Source organism: Protopterus annectens, chromosome 7.part0 (assembly GCF_019279795.1).
Source record: "Protopterus annectens isolate FY-2018-M chromosome 7.part0, PAN1.0, whole genome shotgun sequence".
NCBI classification, from domain to species: Eukaryota; Metazoa; Chordata; order Ceratodontiformes; family Protopteridae; genus Protopterus; species Protopterus annectens.
Window position 1 is genome coordinate 765,383,290 of NC_056739.1, and position 23,628 is coordinate 765,406,917.

The 23,628-nt window shown below is 38.6% G+C and overlaps 1 protein-coding gene across 1 annotated transcript in view; it reads right to left on the bottom strand.

Annotated features, from left to right (window-relative positions):
• The window catches only part of LOC122806090 (extracellular calcium-sensing receptor-like), an 841,208-nt gene extending 826,455 nt beyond the window's left edge, over positions 1-14,753 (bottom strand). Inside the window, exon 1 of the mRNA XM_044076328.1 lies at positions 14,445-14,753. Within this exon, the coding sequence (XP_043932263.1) occupies positions 14,445-14,753 (309 nt within the window). The remainder of the gene's footprint in view (positions 1-14,444) is intronic.
• Between the last annotated feature and the right edge of the window lie 8,875 nt (positions 14,754-23,628).

The window sequence follows — 23,628 nt, forward strand, 5'->3', positions numbered from 1 at the left end:
GTGGGATGTTGGGGAAGGGCTGTAGGGTATGTTTGGGGAAGTAGGTTGGGTAAGATAGGTTGTATTCACAGACAGATAAGACACACAAGACAGCAGACAGGGGCAGTATATGACACATGAGGGGGGGTGAATACCTTGGACAGGGAGGGCAGTTGCGAATCAGAGGCCCATGAGTCTCCAAATGGATACAGTGGGGGCAGTCACCACTGCACCTTCACGGCCCCAAAGGTGGCTGTACTGGGGGCTGGACAACAGGAACAGGCTGCCCCTCAAGGTGACCCAGTTGGCCCTTGATCTGGCACAGGTGTACATCCAACTCTGAGCAGATGACACTGTGCACCATACCCCAAAACTTCCTGCAAGTGACTGGTTCCTCTCCATGTCTGCTCCCAGGGCGATGGGCCCCATCTCCTGAGTTGGTTCCAACCAAGGGTGGTGCAGGACCAGTGGAGGGAGCAGTTCTGATTTGGGTCCTAGACACACTGAGTCCCTGGTTTCATGGCCAGATGAGGTGGGACAGGCGGATCCGCCGGGATCAGCTTTCCCAAACATGCTATGTTGCTGAGGTTTTAAAAAATGTGTTGGTTAGTCATGAACAAACCATTTCAAAATTAGTTATAGCAGCATGTATGGGTGTTCCAATTAACCCAGAACAGTGGAATTCACACAATTGCATAGCAAACAGAACACATGCATATAAGGAATAACAGTTAGAATTTTAACAGCATGCCAGCTAAATGTGTGTCAACAGGCCACCAACAATAGCATTTGAACAAGGTATGTTAATATGTAAACAATTAAATATATGAACAATAATAAAACACAAGTCCCAACATTAGATTTTGAGAACAACATACCCGTAGTATATGGATAACAATTATTGATGCAGATGGGGGGGGTAGAGAACAAAAGTCCATTAACATCTGTATAGGCTTCTATTTTTCACAACAGTACTGCGCAATACTTTACAGGTCTGCCCTCACTTTACATCTACCTGTGGTCCATTGCTTCTGTAGCACATACATAACTGTTAAACTATGAAGCTGGAACAGTATGGGGTAAAGTGTGACTACTCTGGGTACATGGCAGGAGGGGACTCATGCATGTCAGAGTTACATATAGGACTAACAAGGTGTAGCCTGCATTGATGTGTGAGCATGGTACTGGCATTCTTCAACTAAATTCTTATCTGTGTCCAAGGTTATTGACAACAGTGATCACTAGCTGTGACAGCATGATACTTGAGAGACATGTATCAGGAAGAGTGCATGCTCTATGTACCTATCCTGCTGTCCCTTGTAGGTATGGGGTTGGACACTGGAACATTTGGACACACAATTTGCTAGTATACCCATCATACAGCTACTACAATCATTTCTTTACCTGTAAAACCTCTGGAGAAAATATCTGTTAACACTACCTGACTATCTGTATGCATATAAAGAATTACTTGTCTGTAAATATTCACACATCTTAGTACCACACTTTGGATTCAAACCGTGGTCTGTGTATGCAAAAACATACAACAGATCTATTTCTCAAGACACTGAGCTACTGGTGGTGGGGGGGGGTGCTGTATCTTGGTTGACTGATTTCTGCCTAATATTCACTTGGTTAGACAGTCTGACCTTCTAATCTAAGTGGAGTGTCACCAAAGACTGTAGTGACCATTGAACATACATGCCTGACAGATATTTATTGTACTGTGTATTAATCCTTTGAAAGCTGATGTACACATTTAACCCCTAGCAGATATGAATGTATGTGATCTGTAGAGAGTATAGCAGGGTGCTGGGTTGCATACCCGACCCTTATACATTTGGACACCATATACTTGCAGTCCCTACCTATTATATTCTCATACTTGCCTGCATCAGCATGCCCACATTCAGGACTACATTGATCTGAAATGCAAAGGTTAACACAAGGCAATGCTGCAGGTGACACACTGCAATCCATTACACATTACTAATCAAGGTTCAGATGTTAGTACAGGACATTTTTCATATTTCATTTAAATCTTGTTTTACACATTGTATTTCTTCAACAACAAACCATATTAAACACAACAGTTTGTGGTATAAATTTTTAAAGACATGCATCTGGAGCATTTCTCCCCGGGCCTCTGCTGAAAATTGGCTTTGTTCCAAGTCGGAATTTCCTGGTTAACAAATGTTAAATAAAATAAATAAATAAATTTCAGTAGCATGACACAGTGCTTTCTTACAGTTGATATTCTACATTCAGTACTACTGCATATCCTGCAAATCACTATATGTCTGACAAACTTTTTATTTATTCGGTACACACAGAACACACTATACTTACTGGCAGTTAACAATGTACTCCTTCTTATTTATTACACTATATACTGCAAGATAAATCTGTACTCACTGTACTCTCATTGCAACCTCACCAATCTGTCAGCATGGGCTTCAAGATTGCTAGCTTTCTCCTCTGCAGTTGTAGGGGAAAAATAACATTAAGCATACATGTCTATACAGAATACAGTTTTCCACTAACTGCTACAGGAAAAGAGGTTGGACTTCCACAAGCAGAACTAAGTCTTTCACTAACTCCTAAAGGGAAAGGGGTTGCATTTGCACAGCTAGAATACAGTCTTCCATTAAAAGCTACAGGGAAAGTGCTTGCATTTGCATGACTACAATAAGTCTTCCACTAACAGCTACAGAGAAAGGGGTCAGCTATGGAGAAAGGGGCTGTGTTTCCACAAGTAAAATACAGTCTTAGACCAACTGCTACAAGTAAGTGGTTGTAGTTGCACAAGTAGAATGCAGTCTTCCGATATCTGCTGTTACAGGGAAATGAGTTGTATTTTCCCGACTAGTATATGTTATTCCACTAATGGCTGCAGGGAAATGGGTTGGATTTGAACAATCAGAATACAGTCTTCCACTAACAGCTACAGGGAAAGCGGTTGCATTTGCACAACTAGAATACACTCTTCCACTAAAAGCTATGAGAAAATTGGAAGACTCTTTTCTATTTGTGTAAATACAATTCATTTCCATGTAGCAGTTACTGGAACATTGCATTCTACTTCTGCAAATGCAACCCTTTTTGCTGTAGCTGCTAGTGGAAGACTGTGTTCTAGTTTTGCAACTGCAACCCCTTTCCTGGTAGCTGTTACTGAAAGACAGTAGTCTAGTTGTGCAAATGCAACCCCTTTCCCGGTAGCTGTTACTGAAAGACAGTAGTCTAGTTGTGCAAATACAATGCCTTTCCCTGTAGCAGTTATTGGAAGATTGCATACTAGTTGTGCAAATATAGCCCCTTTCCCTGTTGCAGTTTGTGGAAGACTGTATTCTGCTTGTGCAAGTACAAACCCTTTCTCATTAGCTGTTTATGGAAGACTGCATTCTCTTTGTTCAAATACAGCCCTTTCCTTGTAGCAGTTAGTCGAAGATTGTATTTTATGTGTACAAATGCAACCCCTTTCCCTTTAGTTGTTAATGGAAGAATGTATTCTAGTTGTTCAAATGCAATCCCTTTCCCTGTATCTGTTAGTGGAAGACTGTATTCTAGTTGTGCAAATTCAACTTCTTTCCCTGCAGCAGTTAATGGAAGTCTGTATTCTAGTTGTGAAATACAACCCCTTTTCTCTAGCAGTTATAGAAGATTGTGTTCTAGTTGTGTAAGTGGAACCCCTTTCCCTGTAGCTATTAGTGGAAGACTGTATTCTGGTTGTGCAAATACAACCACTTAATCTGTAGCTGTTAGTGGAAGACTGTATTCTAGTTGTGCAAATACAACCCATTTCCCTGTAGCTGTTAACGGAAGACTGTATTCTAGTTGTGCAAATACAACCATTTTCCCTGCATCTGTTTGTGGTAGGCTGTATTCTAGTTTTGTAAATAGAACCCCTTTCCCTGTATCGGTTATGGAGGACTGTATTCTAGGTATAAGTACAATCCCTTTCCCTGTAGCTTTTAGTTGAATATTGTACTGTTCTTGTGCAAATACAGCCCTTTCCCTGTAGCTGTTAGTGGAAGTCTGTATTGTAGTTGTGCAATTACAACCACTTTCCCTGTAACAGTTGGTGAAAAACTATATTCTAGGTGTGCAAGTACAACCCCTTTCACTGTAACATTTAGTGGAAGTCTGTATTCTACTTGTGCAAATATGTCATGTTTCCCTGTAATAGGTAGTGATAAATTGTATTCTGCAACTACTACCTATTTCCTTGTAGCTTTTGAAGAGTTACAGATATTTGCAGATGACAATTGATGACTGCTGTAACCAGACACCAAAGTATTTGAAAGCAGTATAAGTTTCAATGGACTCATTATTTAAGCTGAAAAATTCCCATGGGGTTGGAACTCTTTTCCAGTTTGTTTATAATGCCAAATAACACTGTTTTAGTTTTGCTCTATTTAGTAGGAGGTTGTATTTGTTGATCCATTTGATAAGTGCATGAAGGTCTTGGAAATGGCTGTGTGTCTTGTGTGTCTGAGTTGGATTTGAATACATCATATCACTGGCATAGAAAATCATAGGTTCATAGGTTCATAGGTTGGTACTAGGTTATCAGCCCTAAGGCCTATACAAGCCTAACCATAACAATTCCCTGGATATTTCTTCCCACAATATTTACTTCCCTGGACCCCTGTATAGCAGGGCGACTGACATGGTCCCCAGGGTGAATTTCCTATCTCCCATCCAATCATCAAGGTTCCTTTTGAAGACGGCCAAGGAGGTGCTCTGATTGACATGTATGGGCAATCTATTCCAGACTATGGGGAGTCTCTGGCTCAGGAACCTATCCCTCCAGCATGTTTTGTTCATTGTAATGACAAGATTTAGATCCCTGGAGCATGTGACTTTGAGGGATTGGGATTTCTTTAAGTGGAGCATGTCCAACAGCTCAGGGTTTGACATAGCCTTGTATGTTAATCAGAGATCACCTCTGAGTAGACGATATGCCACAGAGTATAGCTGAAGTTTTTTTAGATGGTCAGCATATGACATCGGCTTTAGGCCTGTGATTCTTTTAGTGAGGTATTTCTGTGGCCTTTCCAGCTGTTGCAGATGTCTTTTGAGGTACATACCAAATGGGGCGTTATACTCTATAATGGGTCTAATGAGGGATGAGTACAGTGGGACAATGACCTCCTTTTTTCTGGATGAAAAGCCCTTAGTGATGAGGTGTGCCACATAGAAGGATTTCCTGACTGTTGTCGCGATGTGGTTATCGAAGGTGAGACCACTGTCTACCTGTGTCCCTAAGTCTCTCATTAAACTTTCGGTGTTTAGTGTACTGCCACCTATGTGGTAATTCATGGGTACATCTTTTTTCCCAAAGGGGATAACTATACATTTCTTGGCATTAAGCTTGAGCCCATGGCTCTGGTACCAAGCATCTGTTTCTGTAAGGCCCTTTTGTAGAATATCCACATAATTTGGAGATTCAGTAATGGCTTCCAGTTTGCAGTCTTCTGCGAACTTTGTTACCCAGAGTCCCTTAGTGTTGACCAGTACTTCAGAGAAGTAGATACTAAACAAGAGTGGTCCCAGGACTGAACCCTGAGGTACACCACTTGTCACTTGTCTGGAGCTAGATTTGGAGTTGGCTACTTTTACAGCCTGAGTTCTCTCAGTAAGCCAGTTGACAACCCATCGAGTGACATAGGTATTTATGCCCAGCTTAGTAAGTTTATCTATGATTCCATAGTGGGGGATGGTATTGAAGGCCTTGGCGAGGTCCAGATAGGCTATGTGGACCACCTTACCCTCGTCCACAGCTCTGGAGACTGATTCAAAGAAGTCAATCGGGTTCAGGAGACAAGATTGGCCATTCACGAACCCAAACTGGCTGGGGTCCAATGTTTGAAGGTTGCCAATGTCTTTGTTTATAAGTTCAGTGATAATGCATTCCATGACCTTGCAGATCAGGCTTGCCAGACCGATGGGACGGTAGTTCCCGGGATCCAAGGTGGATCCCCCCTTGTGGAGTGGGGTAACTGTAGCTATGCACCACTCAAATGTTGATGTCATTGCAAGGTTTAGTTATGAAGACTGAGAAGAAAGGAGAAAAAAAAGATAGGGAGCTCCTTTGACTACTGAATCATCTTTGAAGAGGAAGATCTTGGTTTTGTCAGTGTTTAGCTAAAAATAATAATAATTAGCAGAAACTGTAAAAACAATGAACATTTCAAAAAAATCCCTGAAGATATTCATAGAAGTGATGGGTTGGTTTTCATACTGTGGCAAGAATTACAGAGATGTTATTTTCTGTCTGTTTGAATGTTATTTTACTTACATATATGGCCCTATACACTACATATCTGAACAAGTAAGGAATAAGACAATGATGTGTGAATTATCATCAAATAAGACCGATAAAGAAGGAGAGACTTGCATTGAGTGCCTTTGTGCCACAAGTGTGCTCTTATCAGACTATTAACTATACCACAGAGTGTCCTATCTTCTTTCTAAAATAGATTCTGAATTTATTTATTGTTTTGCTCCTTTTTGTCATATCTGATTCATTGATTGAAAATTGATGACTGCTGTAAACAGATACTAAATCTTTCTGATATGATTTGACTGACTTCTAGGCTACTGTTTTTATTTTTTGTAATGCAATAAATCTTGGAAAAAAACATGAGAAGAAGCTACCAAAATATAGCATTAAATTAGCTGAAATGATGTTACACATTTGAGCGTATGAGTGAGACTGACTCCTGAAATGCCAGTGCTTCTCTTTGTAGAGTAACCATAGGGATGGCAAGAAGTAGGTATGGAATGTTGAATTCAGTTACAGTTTTTTAAACTGGCTATAGCATTAGCAAATTCACTGTTACATACATTGTTTTGGACAGGTTTAAATGTAGAACTTTTGCTTCTTTTCAAAAACTGTCCAAAGAATTAGCTACATTGCTGAGTTTTTCCATTCTAAGGATTTGAATATATGCATTGTGTTAGTTTTTTTTTTAATCAAATGAAGTTTGATTTCGTTCCCTAAGTATTTGTTAATCTTGTTACTGTTGTATGCCAAAGTGCCTTTCTGATCAGGTTTTCCAAGAACATTGTTATTTTAGATGAGAGTGTAGTGTGTGCGCTATGTCTTTAAGAAGCATGTCATGTGAGGCTATGCGTGCATGTATAAATCCCAGACATGTGCAATTCCAAGTGCCTTTTTAGAGAAGCAGCCAGTGTGTAAGCATGTATGATCACAGCAGTTAGGTTTTATATAAGTTACTTAGTCATAGTCAAATAAGCTTTACAGTAATATGTTTGTATAGAATAAAGCTGCTTAAATAGAACCCATAAAGACTCATTTATTTGTGTACCAACATAAAAGCGACATGGTGTCAGAACTGGGATGGAAAAGAACAAAACATTTGGAGCCGTGAGATGTAAAGGTGACAGTGAAGGTAAAATCAAGAGAAAAACAGTGTGAACATAATCAGAAGGAATTAAAGGTAAAGAAAAGCAACACAAATGATTTACTCGATGCAAAAGATGCAAAAAAAAAGTCATCACAAGGGCATAAACTGCATTATCAGGCAAGCGGAAAGCTCAAAAGAGTTTGGCAACTAAAGCAAATGTTTAGATAAAAGTGTTTGGCAAAACAAGTATGTTTAAAGTGCAAAACAAGCATGTTAAAGTACAAAACAAACATGTTAAAGTACAAAACGAGCATGTTTAAGGTAGAAAGAGTGTGTTGGAGGCATGACTGGGCATGTTAAGGGTAAAACAAGCACAAAGAAAGTATGCTGGGCATAAAGAAAGAAAAGGGGCACAGTAGATAAAAATAAAGCAAAACGACTGCTATGTTGGGCAATGTGCTGTGTTTGGGCATAACTATGACTCCATTTGGTATCAAAGAGGTAATTAAAGTCATTCGAAGTATTTCAGACTGTGTAAACATGTTTACAGTATGTGCTTATTACTGTGCATGTATTTCAAAGGGTTCACTGTGTATAAAGTGCCTCCCTTCATCAATAAATTTCCAAGCAGTTACTTTAGCATTTTAGCCTTTACCAATTCCAAAAGCCAATGATTTTAGCATTTCTGCCTTTACTTATCAAAAATTTCATAAAAAGAATCACAAAGCACGAGAAAGTATTCCTTTATGTCTTTACCAATTGAAAGCTTCATAAAAAGCATCGCAAAGTCCAAGAAAGTTTTCTGTTGAGCTCCATAAAGCAGTAATTAAGTTGAAAAGTTATTTTGCTGAGTTTCGTAAGGCAACAAGAAAGCTAAAAGGTTATTTTGCAATGTACAAAAGAGCATCAAGAAACGTAAAGACATTTCATAAAGCCCAGTGAAGCATTAGGACATTTGAAAAGGTATTTTGCAAAGTGCAATAAAGCATTTAGAAGCCCAAGAGGTTTATTTTGCAAAGTTCACTTAATTGAAAGCACTACATGGTTATTCATTCACACAGTGCAGATAAGCACAAAGAAATAAAGTGCAGATATAAAGCAGAAGAGCATTAGTCAAGCTGAGTGTTCATGCAGATTACTTATGCACGTATATGTGTGTATATGTATATTTATACGTATTGCAATACCTTTTGCTGATATGTGTTAATATGGCAGATGGATTTCGAAAACCATAACCACTTGTGTTTGACCAGAATATTGCAGAGAACTGGAGAATATTTGAAGAGGAGTATTATACTTTCATACAAGCAGCTTATGCAGATAGAGATGCATAAAGAAGGGCCTTCATTTTGTTAAATCTAGCAGGATCCGAGGCTATAGAAAGAGAGCGATCATTTGTGTATGCACCAGCAGTGTATGAAGGTGAGGGTGCAAACTGCAGTATTGTTGTGCAAGCTCAATCCAGGGAAGACCCAGCATAAGTTCAGAGAAATGTGCAACCCTCAGACGAACATTATGCTAGAGATGCATTTGTTTTACACAAGAAATCAGAAGCCAGGGGAAACATTTACAGCTTATATAACTGACTTGAGGAATAAGGCCAAAATATGTCAGTTTGGTGACTTGAAAGATGAGCTGATAAAGTATGTGGTATTAATAATGCTGCAGTGAAGAAGATTTTGCTTCATGACAGTGAGATTTGTCAGATCCATGAAGTGACAGAAAGACACACAAATATGCTTACAGGTAACAAAAGCACGGTTTCAGAAAGCTCCAGAGCAAATATAGACAGTATGCAACATGTGGCAAGCAGAAACAGGCCTAAGCAAAGACGACCACAGGAATTCCAAAGAAGGTCCCAGGTTTTCCAGAAAGTTCCAGGAGAAGTGCAAGCTCCACCACCATATCAGTGCCATACAAGCATGAGTCAGCAAAACTCAAGTCTAGCTTTATTGTTAACTGTCGAAATTGCGGTGCAAACCATGAGTCTAAAAGGGAGAAGTGTTTAACATATGCTCAGCATTGTCATAAGTGTAAGAAATGGAACAACTTTCAAAAGTTCTGCAAGTCAAGTAAGCCTCACACAATTGTAAAGAAAGGTTGTACAAGAAAACAAATTGATCAAGTAGAACCAAAACAATCAGCTTTGAACAACTTGATGATGAAAATTTTGACTTTGATATAATGTCAGTGCGTAATTTTTCCACCACTAGACTTGATGAGTTGAGAGATCATACTATGATTGATCCAATTTTACAAAAGCTCAATCACTACATCAGTGTTGGATGGCTGTGAAAACAATATAGTATATCACCTGAGGTGCAATCATACTTTCCCTACAGAGATGAATTGTTGATGGAGGATGGTATTATTTTCAAAGGACCTAAATTGTTGTTCCTGCTTCGTTACAGCATGAATATATCCAGATTTTGCATTGTGGCCACACAGGTTTATTACCTACCAAGAGAAGAGCCAGAGAACTAGTATTTTGGCCTTCATTATCAAAAAGACATTGATGGTGTTCTTTCTTCTTGTTCGATATGTAATAGCATCAGAGCACATTTGCAAATGGAACCACTTCGGCTAAATCCAATACCTGGACTACCTTGGTCTACTGTTGCAATTGATATCTTTGAATGGAATAATCAACACTATTTGGTTTTAGTAGACTCTTACTCAAACCTGTTTGAGATTGATCTGCTACCAAACGTAACCTCAACAGCTGTTATTACTAAGCTTAAACGTCATTTTTCAGTTCATGGTAGTCCACACAACCTTTATTCTGGCAATGGTATTCAATTTACTAGCCAATTGTTTCAGAAATTTGTGAGAGAAATGGACTTTGTACATGTCACTAGTAGTCCTGAATATCCTCAATCCAATTGTCTAGCTGAATGTGCAGTACAGAGTGCAAAGCAATTACTAGAAAAGTCATAGCATGACAATACTGATGTCTTCTTGAATTTACTTAATCTCAGAAACATACTTTGTGACAATATTCTTGGCTTACCTGTTCAAAGACTACTTTCCAGACAAATTAGAACTATGCTACCCATTAATTCCAATTTATTGAGGCCTAAAGTTAAGAACAATAAAACCATCAAGGCTCAATTGTTCAAGAAGCATAATATCCAGAAATCTAGTTTTGAAAGACAGAGCAGATTGCTTCTTTCATTGAGGGAAAGAGAGATGGTATGAATCTAGACAACGAAAGGTATCGATCGAATAGGACAGATAACCCGCATCTGTGTATAGGAGGAATTGCAGACATCTTCTTCCTGTACCACAGTCATTACCACTGCAATCACAACATTGTATCTGTGATGCAGACTCTAAATCAAAGACTGTGTCAGACATTGTTTCCAGACCAGTTTGTGTTCAAAAGTCTGATTCTGTTCCAGAGAGTAATTCGAACATTCCACAGGACAACCATTTTGCAGAGACTGTTCCAGTTGCTAGAACTGATTCCCAATTTTATGTCACATGATATGGGTGAGTTTCTAAGCCTAGTGTGAAATACACAGCAACGTGGACTTGAGTGTATATACATGATTAGAATCAGAAACTGATCTAGTATTGTATAATGTATGTCTCTAGATTATTTGTCATTTTTGCATGCTAAATATCTCATGACAAATTGCATGATCTATTTCTTAAAGAGGGAGAATGTACATCAGAGTGTAGTGTGTATGCACTATGTCTAAGAAGCATATGAGGCTGTGCATGCATTTATAAATTCCAGATGCGTGCAATCCCTAGTGCCATTTTGGAGAAACAGACAGTGTGTAAGCATGTATGATCACAGCAGTTAGTTTATATATAAGTTACTTAGTCATAGTCAAATAAGCTTTACAGTAATGTGTTTGTATGGAATAAAGCTGCTTTAACAGAACCCATGAAGACTCATTTATTCATATATCAACACAAAAGTGACAGTTATATTAATTATTTTCGTTGCTTTGCTAGTATTTTGTCAGTGGAAAGTGGAGGAATCCTTGTTTTGTAACCTGGAGCAGATGGGCAATTTTGAGTTTTTTCATACATTTAGTACGATGAGGAAGACTTCAGTCGTGTATGACAAAAATATAATGAACTGTACATCTTTTAAAGGAGAAGTGCACCCACAGACTCAAAAACATGTTTATTTCATCATGGTTTGGTGTTTCCTACATTTTAACACCACTCTGGGACTATTTACAGGTTTTTAAATATTTTTGTACATAATTTCTGAGTCTGACCACATGGAGTGTGGCATCTTGAAGACATTCTGATTATTTAGTCTGCCTCTAGGTATCCTACAATGCAGTGCTTGCCTATAAAAAATTTGCATCACGCAGGCCTCTTTCTTCCTAAAGTTCCTGTCACTGGATTGATTTTACATGCATACACTATTGTCTTTCAGTCAGTAAGTTTTAAGTAACATTTCATGCCTTTCAATGACTACTTAAAACACAAACAGTGCAAATGCCACAGAACAGACTTTCAAAGTGCTTTCTACTGCTGCTTCTTTTTAAAATAGCTAAATTGCAGTCTTTTGTGAAGCCCGAATTGTACTACCTTGACTCATCTCCCATCCCCTTTCACACCTAACTTCCCAAGTTGTCAAAGTGCTAAGGGTAATTTGTGCTATTACCTGCTGTGATTGACAGCTTACAGCAGGAGACTTGAGTAGTACTGTTTCTTGTTCTAGCCTTTAATTTCTATTTGGGCAGGGGAAGGACCAGGGAGCTGTGTCATCACAGCATGGCTGGGTTTTTAGGATGATTGGGGTGATGGCCAGAAAACTACCTGTAGTCATTGGCCTTGATTACATCAGTGAATTGGAGACTGCAGCAAGCTTTTCTAGGGTGGGATAAACGTTTTTTGAAAGTAAAACTACCACAGTACAAGTGAAACTACCACAGTACAGTAAGGTACTGTTCTAATGCAGGGAAACAATCAATTTAAAATATTTTAAATCCTGTACTGTTGTATTTTCATAGCAGAGACAGTAAATAGGGAGAAAAAGGACAGAGAAGTTGAGCATTTAATAATAGAATCCCATTGTTGTCCTTTAATAGGAGAGGAAGACCATAATCTAGTTACATCTTCTCATTAGCTACAGAGTGCAGGTATGGAAGCAGTGGTCATATATTACTGGTAAAGGTCTTAGTATAGCATGCAACAAGTGAGATTTATTCATTGGCAGTGAACTTTTGGAAAAAGGCATTTTTTCTTAGCAAATGAGAGAATACTGCTTATTCTATACTTTTTTCTGCTGTTTATTATTCATGTAAATCTTTTAGAGGAGGTGAATCTTTGACTTCTCTGACCAATGATCATGGCCCAGTAACACATGTAGCATATTCAGACTGTAGCTTCAGAACACAAGTAATTGCTGCATGTAGATTATTAAATGATTTAATGATTGCATTTATCTTCCTTGGACATAGTCTCAGTGTGAATCCTGTATGTAAAATGCAGATAAGTATTATCACTTTCATTTACCAGTCTGTATCTTTATGCAAGTGGGGCGGGGGATTCTTTGTTGGGGAAGTTTATTTCTTTTTACTTCCTGCCTACAGGAATTAAACTGTCAGTTTGAAATCAGAATTAATTGACTTCCCTGGATATAGGGGAGTCATGGCCGACTTCTAGCAATGCAGTTCATTAGCCATTAATCTCAAAAGACGAAATTAATTCATTTTACTTGTGAAATTTTCTTCTGTTTAGAAATGACAAGTAGTGACTGTCATGATCATACTGGAATACACTGAGAGAGAAACGAGGATTTCTGACATAACTATTTTCGGCTCTATATTAGAACATCGAAGTTTCAAAACTTCGAATGTTCTAATATCGACCCCTATTCAGCGAAAGCTGAAAACATCAAACATACAGAACAGCGAATTTTTTCCTAGGGAAAAAAATGTGCTGTTCCAAAACACATACACACAACACAAGCACACCAAACAAACAGCAATCCATACACATACACCTAAAATCTTACACCTAACCCTACACTAAACTATACACACACCACTAACTATCCACTTACCTTAACCCAAACCCTAACCCTAAGGTCCGTCACTATCGCACACTCACCTCACCCACACCCTAACCCTAACTCATCTACCTTGCCCTAACCCTCACGTCCACACAATCACACACTTACCTGACCCATGCCCTAACCCTAACTCACCTAACCCACCCTAACCCTCACGTCCACACAATCGCATACATACCCAACCCACTTCCTAACCCTAACTCACCTAACCCACCCTAACCCTCACGTCCACACAATTGCACACATACCTAACCCGCACCTTAACCCTAACTAACCTAACCCGCACTCAATCGCACACTTACCTGAACCCAACCAGTAACTTTCCACCACAGCGCTGAAAATACTGAAGCTACAGAAATGGACAACCAAATTCTTTCTCTAGGAAAAATTCAGTTTTCTGTTGCTTTGATATTTTCAGTTTTTGCTGAATAGGGGTCGATATTAGAACATTTGAAGTTTTGAAACTTCGATGTTCTAATATAGACCCCTATTTTCTTAGGTTGCTGTAGCGTGATATGTGTTTTGATTTTTATTAGATTTGAAAGTTTTGGAAGTAATCCCAAGTTGTGGGTTTATGATGCTACAAGGACATGATTAGAAGCAGAAACTGACCAATCAGAGATTATTAATTATTTCTTTGTTCATTTTATAATGACTGTTATTGGATAACAGGATCTTTCCAGTATTAAGCATAATGCATAGGATTTAAAATAACAATTTTAGAATCGATGTTGACCTTCTACAAATCATTCATCAGTGTAATGTGGTTGAATATTAAGTATACGGAGTGTGTTCTTATTTGTTAACTAAAGCAACTCATTAACAAAATAAAGAACTGCACTCTGAGCTTTGGTGGCTTAATTTTCTACATAGCTGCTCCTTACATATTAAAGCAATTAAAGGTATATCTGTCAGCATTCTCTGCTATAAGGTTGTAATAGAAAGCAGGTTCTTATAGGAAGTGAATAGGGTTTTCATTCAGATTTTACAGTGTAATGTCATTTCACTGTACACAGCAAATGGAAATCCTATAATTTCTGTCTCACCTGAGGATGTCTGTAAAGTCCGAGCAGCTGAGCCATTGGAATTGTGCAGCCAGAAGAAGAATCCCCAATGATGGCTGCTAATGATGACAGAGTGTGTCCATGACAATGGTAGTTTGGAACAGGTACATCCTCACCGGTCAGCATCCACAATGTGCCATGAAGTGTCCTTGCTACTGTCTGGCAGGTGTCATAAATCCTGAATCCCAGAGTGAGATTTGGTAGGATAGTGGGATTTTCATTAATCGCGTCAATAGCAAACATCATGCATTGAACCCAACGGTATGCTCTTAAGCTGAAACTATAAATCATTTTCATAAAGATTACACAAAATTATTATAATAGCAGTATAAATACAGCAGCAGCATCTTTTATACCATTTAAGGGTTTAAATGTTATTAAACTTTCATACCAGGTATCAGGCTGGCTTGTGTCATTTATAAAATAATAGTCTAAAACTGACAAATGAGGAGTGGCCAAAGATGTTAATAAGAATAAAATGATAAACCAGTAACCTCCAAAAGCTCCAAACAGTCTACAATTTATTTGTATAACTGTTTCATTTGTTTTTACTATTTAGATTAATGAAGTTCGTACTCCCTTTGTGGTACATTTTTTTTTTTTTTGAAGAATAAAATGATACTAAGTATCGATTAAATATGCACATTTATTTTCATCTTGGTGCAGAGGCAGCATTGTTGCCTCACAGCAAGAGGTTCTCCCGTTCTATTCTCGGCTGGACTGCAGGGAGTGCCTTCTGTGTGGAGTCTGCATGTCCTCCCTGCAGTCGGTGGCACTCCGAAAGACATGCGTGAATGGGAGTGCCTTCGTTGTAGGTTGGGCATCGAGCTGGCAACTCAGCACCGTAAAAACTTACAGCCAATCATTACTGGACCGGAGTTCTGCTCTGGCGACCCCTGACCAGGAAAAGCTGAAAGACAAACAACAACATTTTCATCTTTTGTTGACCATAGGTTGCATCGACATCTCTCTTTCTATCCCTTTACTTACTTGCTCATACTTGCACCTTCATACTGCTACACACACCGGATACCTATCACCTTTCTAGATGTGTTCTGCCTGCTGGGTGACTGGTCTCTGGGACTACCTGCTGGGTTTTGTTGGGGACTCATACACATGCTATGTGTTAATTTTTGTATGGTTGAAATCTAACTCACTCTGTTCTTGTAGTGGAGTTGAGCCTGTGATTTCACCCACTTCTGCCTCCAATTGTTTGTGAATTCCAAGTTTTGCATAACTCAGATGGCTGAATGGTGATTCCCATGTTCTGCATCTATAGTTTATACTTACTGACTCTGCCAGCTCAGTCTGCTTTCCCCACACTAAATGAGCAGCACTCAAGATGCAGTCTAAAGCTGGATCATCAGCTGTGCACATATGCTGCCTCTTCCAGTATCACGGAGATAGTGAATATTCAGCTTTTCTCTTCATTGTAAGTTTGTTATGTTAAAGTTCTTTATGTGCGAAGTGAGTATGCTAATTATTTGCCTTAACATGGTAATAAGCTATGGTTAGCCTATATTCAGCAGATAGAAATGTGATTTTACCTCTTTTCAGTAGTATAATGTGTGACTGAGTAACTTAATAAAGTGTCTTGTTTACAAAGATTATATGGGAATGCAGCTTTGGTTTTAGTGGTATTTAGTCTGGTTATGTATTAATTAAAACAATAATAACATAGGTTATAACATTCTGCAAATCTAACTGGATATACAAGGTCCATTAATTTACAATTGTAAAGCCACAAAAAGGATCCATATGTGTTTTCAGTGGTACAGGTCACTGTGCCATTTCTAAGAGAAAACAAGTGATAGCCTCTTTCACTCCTGATTTAATCCTTCCCCCATCACAACTGAAGTACATCTTTTTCCTATAAAGACATGACAGTCATTTGTATTCAAGGAGATATAAGCTGCCATGTCACTCTCAATTATCCCATATTCCTTTATACAATTACCACAACAATCTAGGCAGTAAAACATTGTGTGAGTTAACCTTTGCACAAAGCCTACGGAGCATAGAGGCTGTACAATATCTATGTTTGCCAGACCCTATTTCCTCAAAATTTTTCATCACTTAGCCTACCTTCTACATTTTACTCCAACAGAGTAAGTGTTAGATAGACTGTATTTTTTCCAGATCCTTCTTCCTCATAGTCTTTCATTACCTTGACCTCTACACTTCTATTCCAACAGGAGAGGTGGCAGATAGGCTTTTCTACACATTTTTGTATATAGCATAGGTGGCAGATAGGCTGTATCACACATCTTTATGTATAGCAGAGTTGGCTGGTAGGGAGCACCACGCATCTTTGTATATAGTTTAGGTGGCAGATAGGCTGTACCATACATCTTTGTATATAGCAGAGGTGGCAGATAGGCTGTACCACACAAATTTGTATATAGCATAGGTGGCAGATAGGCTGTGCCACACATCTTTGTATATAGCGTAGTTGGCAGATAGGCTGTACCACACATCGTTGCATAGAATGTAGGTGGCAGATAGGCTGTACCACACATCTTTGCATATAATGTAGGTGGCAGGTAGGCTGTACCATACATATTTGTATATAGCATAGGTGTCAGATAGGCTGTACCACACATCTTTGTATATAGTGTAGGTGGCAGATAGGCTGTACCACAAATATTTGTATATAGCACAGGTGGCAGATAGGTTGTACCACATACTTTGTATATAGTGTTGGTGGCAGATAGGCTGTACCACACATCTTTGTGTATAGCAGAGGTGGCAGATAGGCTGTACCACACAAATTTGTATATAGCATAGGTGGCAGGCTGTGCCACACATTTTTGTATATAGCGTAGGTGGCAGATAGGCTGTACTACACATCTTTGTGTATAGCAGAGTTGGCAGATAGGCTGTACCACACACATTTGTATATAGCATAGGTGGCAGATAGGCTGCCGCACATTTCTGTATATAGCATAGGTGGCAGATAGGCTGTACCACACATCTTTGTATATAATGTAGGTGGCAGATAGGCTGTACCACACATCTTTGTGTATAGCAGAGTTGGCAGATAGGCTGTACCACACACATTTCTATATAGCATAGGTGGCAGATAGGCTGTACCACACATCTTTGTATATAATGTATGTGGCAGAGAAGCTGTACCAGACAGCTTTGTATATAATGTAGGTGGCAGATTAGCTGTACCACACATCTTTGTATATAATGTAGGTGGCAAATAGGCTGTGCCACACATGTTTGTATATAATGTAAGTGGCAGATAGGCTGTACCACATATCTTTGCATATAATGTAGGTGGCAGATAGGATGTGCCACACATTTTTGTATATAATGTAGGTGGCAGATATGCTGTACCACACACTTTTGTATATAATGTAGGTGGCAGATAGGCTAATTTCCTTCCACTCTTATTAAGTCTATTTTACTTATACTGTAACTATGGCAGTCAAAGCAGCAATCGGACTCTACTTTTTAACCTATGCACAAAGCCTAGGTGACATGCTGATATCCTCCTTTATCACTTATTAAACCATTTTACTTTATTGTCTAATTATAAATAGACTGGACTTTCTTTTCATTCACAGCTATTTCATCCACTGTATTCCTACTTCTCCAACAGCCAAAGTGGCAGATAAACTGTGCTACTTAACCTATGCACACAGCTTAGGTGGCAGGTAGGGTGTACTACTTCACCTATGCACACAGCTTAGGTGGCAGGTAGGATGTACTATTTAACCTATATACACAGCCTAGGTGGCAGGTAGAATGTATTACTTAAACTACACACACAGCCTAGGTGGCAAGTAGGATGTACTACTTAACCTATGCACACTGCCTAGGTGGCAGGTAGGATGTACTACTTACCGGATGCACACAGCCTATGTAGCAGTTACGATGTACTATTTAACCTATGTATGCAGCCTAGGTGGCAGGTAAAATGTACTACTTAACCTATGCACACATCCTAGGTGGCAGGTAGGATGTACTATTTAACCTGTATACACAGCTCAGGTGGCAAGTGAGATGTACTACTTAACATATGCACCAAGCCTAGGCAGCAGCTAGGATGTACTACTAAACATATGCACACAGCCTAGGTGGCATTTAGGCTGTGTTCCTTAACCTATGCACGCAGCCTGGGTGGCAGGTAGGATGTACTATTTCATCTATGTACACAACCTAGGTGGCAGGTAGGATGTGTTACTTAACCTACGCATGCAGCCTAGGTGGGAGGTAGGCTGTGGCCCTTCTCTCATCTGGTCATTTTTAACTCATAGTCTAGGTGGCAGATAGGCTGTAGCCCTTCATGCATCTGGTGATTTTAACTCACAGCCTAGATTGCAGATAGGCTACACTTTTAGTTCATTTTAACTCATAGCCTAGGTGGCACATATTAGGTGCACTTTCCATTTATTTCCTGACATAGCTTGGTAGTTGATACAGTATACTATCTTTTTCTCTCTGGAGCTTCTACTTTTTAATTGAGTAGAGTACAATGGATTTAAAGAATTAGCAAAATTTAGTATGGGATATTTCTTTTACTCACCTTCCCACCTCCTCTTATTTAGGATGGAATAAGGACCATCATTACACGACTTACTGCCATAGTCTCCTACCATCCTTCTCTCTTTCCATTTTACCACCTTCTCTGTCCCCCTTCAGGTGCAGTCTACATTATATCTACAACAGCTTTGGCACATTTCTCTATCCACTCTCTCTCTCCCAGTCTTTCGGTTAAAATGTCAAATATCTTGCAGACTCATAATGTCAATAGTTAATCTCTCAACACTTTACTTAGCATGCTGTCTTACTATTTTGCCTTCCAATTTAGCCTTCGGTCTATTCATTACAGATACTTTTGCCTCTTTCTCATACATGTCAGGAACCCTCCAGCCTTTCTCGGGCCCACTACTGGAAAATAAGAAAACACAGTCTATTGAATGACGCAAAAATAAACTCATTTATGTTTCTAAGAAACAATTTCTTTTGCAATCCATACTCTTCCATTAGTCACCAATCTCCATCCAAAAATTAAGGATCTTCTCTCAAAACTCCTCCGTCTCCTACTTAGACTTACATATTCAGGAGATATTCACTCAACCTTAGGACTACCTCAAATCAGCCCTCATTTATATCATATATGAAAGGAACACCTTAAAATTGCTTGCCTTTATGTATGAAGTCTTAATAATAAATGCACCAGTCTTGAAGCATGGCTGGTGAGAGAAAATCCCCATATTCTTGCTATATCAGAAGCCTTGCTGAAAGATGATTGCTGTCCTTCTACTTTTATACAAATAACTGCTATATCTATAATGACAAAAGACCAGTCCCTAGATCTGATGATGGTGCTTCAGTTCTAAACAAAAGTAAAACATCTCTTACAGTTGTGGATTCCACTAATTCTCATAACGCAGATGACAAGAGTCCCTGCTAGGTGCTCTCTCTCATATTACATTAATTGGGCATAGTCACATGTCAGTTGCTGCAGTTTACATCCTCCACTCTCCTCTCTCTCTATTTTACATAAAACTCTACAGTATATGTTTCCTAAAGGTGCACATAACACCACAGTTATTCTTGGAGATTTTCATATCAGTACTATTGGGAAAGACTCTGCCTCCGAACAAAATGTTGTAGCAATTCAGCCTGGCCTAAATAATATAAGCTCCTTCTAGAACCAATACAAGGACTAGCTGTAGCTTTAAGTTTGACCTAATAATAACCAACATGCAGTATAAGTGCCTTTACACTGAAATACTCCCCAATGCTCTGAGTGACCACTCATCCATTAAATCCATTTGGTCATTCAGAACATAAAAAAATCCTCACATAATCAAAGGAAGATCTTTCTCTAATAATAAGCTACCAAATCTCAACTCCCTAACCCAGTGCTATAGTTTGGTCGACTTTGTATGCTATGTCTGAACTCACCCCTGCTTTAGAATTTTTCAAAACAAAACTGACCACAATTCATGAAACATTCTACTCCCCTTGCAAAAAGAAGGCTTAGATCACGGTGTTGCTCATGGCTTTCAGTGCATATTAAAAACAAAATTAAAGCCAGAGATTCAGGCTGGAAGAACTGCATAAGGAACCCTGACAACACAGAGCTATTCCAAACTTTTCTGAGTTTAAGGAAAGAAACAAGAATTGCAAAAAATATTGCAAAAGCCCAGTACCTTAGAAAGAAACAGGAAGCAAAGTGGTCTAAACCCAATCAGTTTTGGAAAGAAAGAAAATTCTTAACAGGGACATTAAGTATCTTTCCAGCTACCAAGAATGAACCCTTAACATTGAATCATTCAACCTTTGCTAATGATTATGTTCACTTTTTGGAGTCTACCATAACTGACATTACTAAAGCCTTTCCAACAATTTACTCCCCCACCAACGAAGAACAAGAACCTAAGAACCTTCATCCCCTTATCTATACCCTCTAGCCTGATATGCAGCAACCTTTCACTTCTCTGAAATTTCAGTAAAACAGACCAAGTCCCTGCCTCTCAAACTCAGGAATTTCAGATTTAAATCCAGCAAACTTTATTCCACTTTTCTAAGGCCTGCAGATGAAAAAAATTGCTAAACTCCTTATTCATATCTTTAGCCTCTTTCTCACCTCAGGCAGTGTCTCACCAGCATTGAAGCATGTAGTTATAATCCCTCTACCTAAAGTAGTCACTTCTTCTAATGGGCTGAAGGATTATACATCTATTTCTACCTCATGCCCCATTACCAAAATATTTGAAAAACTTTTATATGAGCAATTATTTAAACAATTATGGCCTGTAATGTGTTGCACAACATGGGTTTTGCAATGCCTTCACTACCTTTATTGCCCTCAGAATGATTACTGATACCATTTATTGCAACCTGAGTGAGGGACTTACTGCAGGTCTCATTAATGACGTGACAAGGGCTTTTGAAACAGTAAACCATACCCTTCTTCTCAACAAACTGAAAAGAATCAATTTGGAGATAACACTATCTGCTGGTTTCATAGCTATCTAAAAGACAGAACTTTCCGAGTCCAGGGAAGTCTCAGCTTTTACTGCTGGTAAACTTAGTATAGGTGTACCATAAGGGTCTGTGGTAGGTCTTCTTCTCTTCTTTCTCTTTGTTAATGATCTCCCCTAGAATTACCAAATCTTAAATTATTAATGTATGCAAATGATATGTTGCTTCTGCAATTCAATACAAGCCACTCTGACCTGCAAACCAAGTTACAGGACAATTTCACTCAGTTATGCACCTGGTCCAGTACTGACAAACTACTAATTAACCCCAAGAAAACCAATGTCATGGTCTTTGTCTCAGCCAAGAAATTACCCACTATTCCTTCTATTGTCTTAACAGATCCTAATTTGAATACATCTCATGTCACTGAACAGAGGTACCTAGGTCTACCCATTCCTTTACCAAACAAGCAGATTTTGTAAATAATAAAGTCCTTGCTCAATTAAAACTGTGTTACAAGATCAGTCACCTCCTTAAACTTGCTGTTTGCAGGGTCATTGCTAAAAATATTTTTAATACCCAAACTAGAATATGGCCTTCCTTTTCTCGTTATACATTCACCCACAATACTCAGATAACATAGTATGCTGATAATAAAATCTGCAGATTCATTATATTATCAGATCCCCCTAAGGTACCATTGCAAGTTGCTAAAAAAAATCCAGTTGGCTTTCAGTGTCTCATAGGGCCTTTTTTTCCTTCTAACTACTCTACTTTTCAAGGTGTTAAAACATAGTCACTGCCCCCCACCTCAAAAAAAAAAAACAAAAAAAAACAGAGAAAAACTACGTTTACAAGACAACCTTTATATATTCAGAAGTATACAGGACACCAGTTTATGTCTAGTATTCCCACTATTTAAAACTGCTGTAGGTGAGAGAGGCTTCTCTAGTCTGGGAACTGCTACCTGGAACCACCTGCCTACTAACATCAAAAATCTAGAAACTACTATAAGCTTCAAAGATGCATTTAAAGAGCATCTCGTTTCTGAATCTACATACAATTGCTACTATGACAATGGTGATGTAACTTATCTTCCATTATCATGAATAACAGAATAAATTTAATAAACTTTTCCTAGCTTCTTAATGTGGCAGCCTATATGGAAATATTTCACATGCATGTAGGAGTTTATGTATTATATGTATGACTGCGGTATTTATTTTATTCATTTCCTACCTTGCATTGTATTATATATTTTTTCTTTTTTTCTCTCGATATACTCTGACTTCATCTTTTACTTTTACCCTGTCTGCACTGACTCTCACAATTATGTTCTGAGTTTTGCTATGTACTCATACTGTGTACAATACTTTTTATTAGAAAGACAGCAATGTATTTTCTACTGTATGAGTTGGGTCATAGCTGAAAAAGGTAAATAGACCAGTCCACTAACCTGGTGAACAAATGCTAAATAAATAATAATTACTAAAAAAAAAAAAAACTCATGTTTGTGAAATGAGCAATGCTGTCCAGTCCCTCCAGTTCTGTTGGTCACTAGGAAACTACAGCCAAAAATTATTTTCATATGTGGGAAAAATGTTAAAATATGGGCACTTCCTAAAATGGTTCATTTGCATGTTTTTTCTTTATTGTACAGTGTCACACTACTACCATTGCCTTAAAATGAAAGACTGTCAGAGAAAGAAAGAGAAGTACCTGTCAGAGTAGATGACATTAAGAAACAGGTAGTGTAAAACTGGCTTTATAGTAACTCATCAATCTGTAACTAATCACAGCTACAACTCTTTTTATCATTCAATTTAAAAAGTGTTATCTTTGCCCTGGAAAAAAAAGTCTTAGTTTGTGGAGTGCTGTGCCTCCCCCCATGTAGATAAACCCACTCCAGGTTACACAATGTGGGTGAAGGAGATAAACCCCTTATTGTTAAAATCCTTATTGAAATGAGATGGGCTGTGATGAAGTTTGCTCCAAATGATTCCTACAATAAGAAGGTGACATGAGGATAGAAGACAGTAGAGTACTTCCAGTGACAAAGAGCATAATGAATAGAGGGAAATGCTGCTTCAGTATCTTCTAACAAACATTGTTAAAACTGATTAACATGAGAAAATCCCAGTAATAGCCTAGTACCATTTTATTATCAGTTTTCATTCAGAGTTAATAAAGAAGTCATTAACAGGCGTACCTTTTCTAA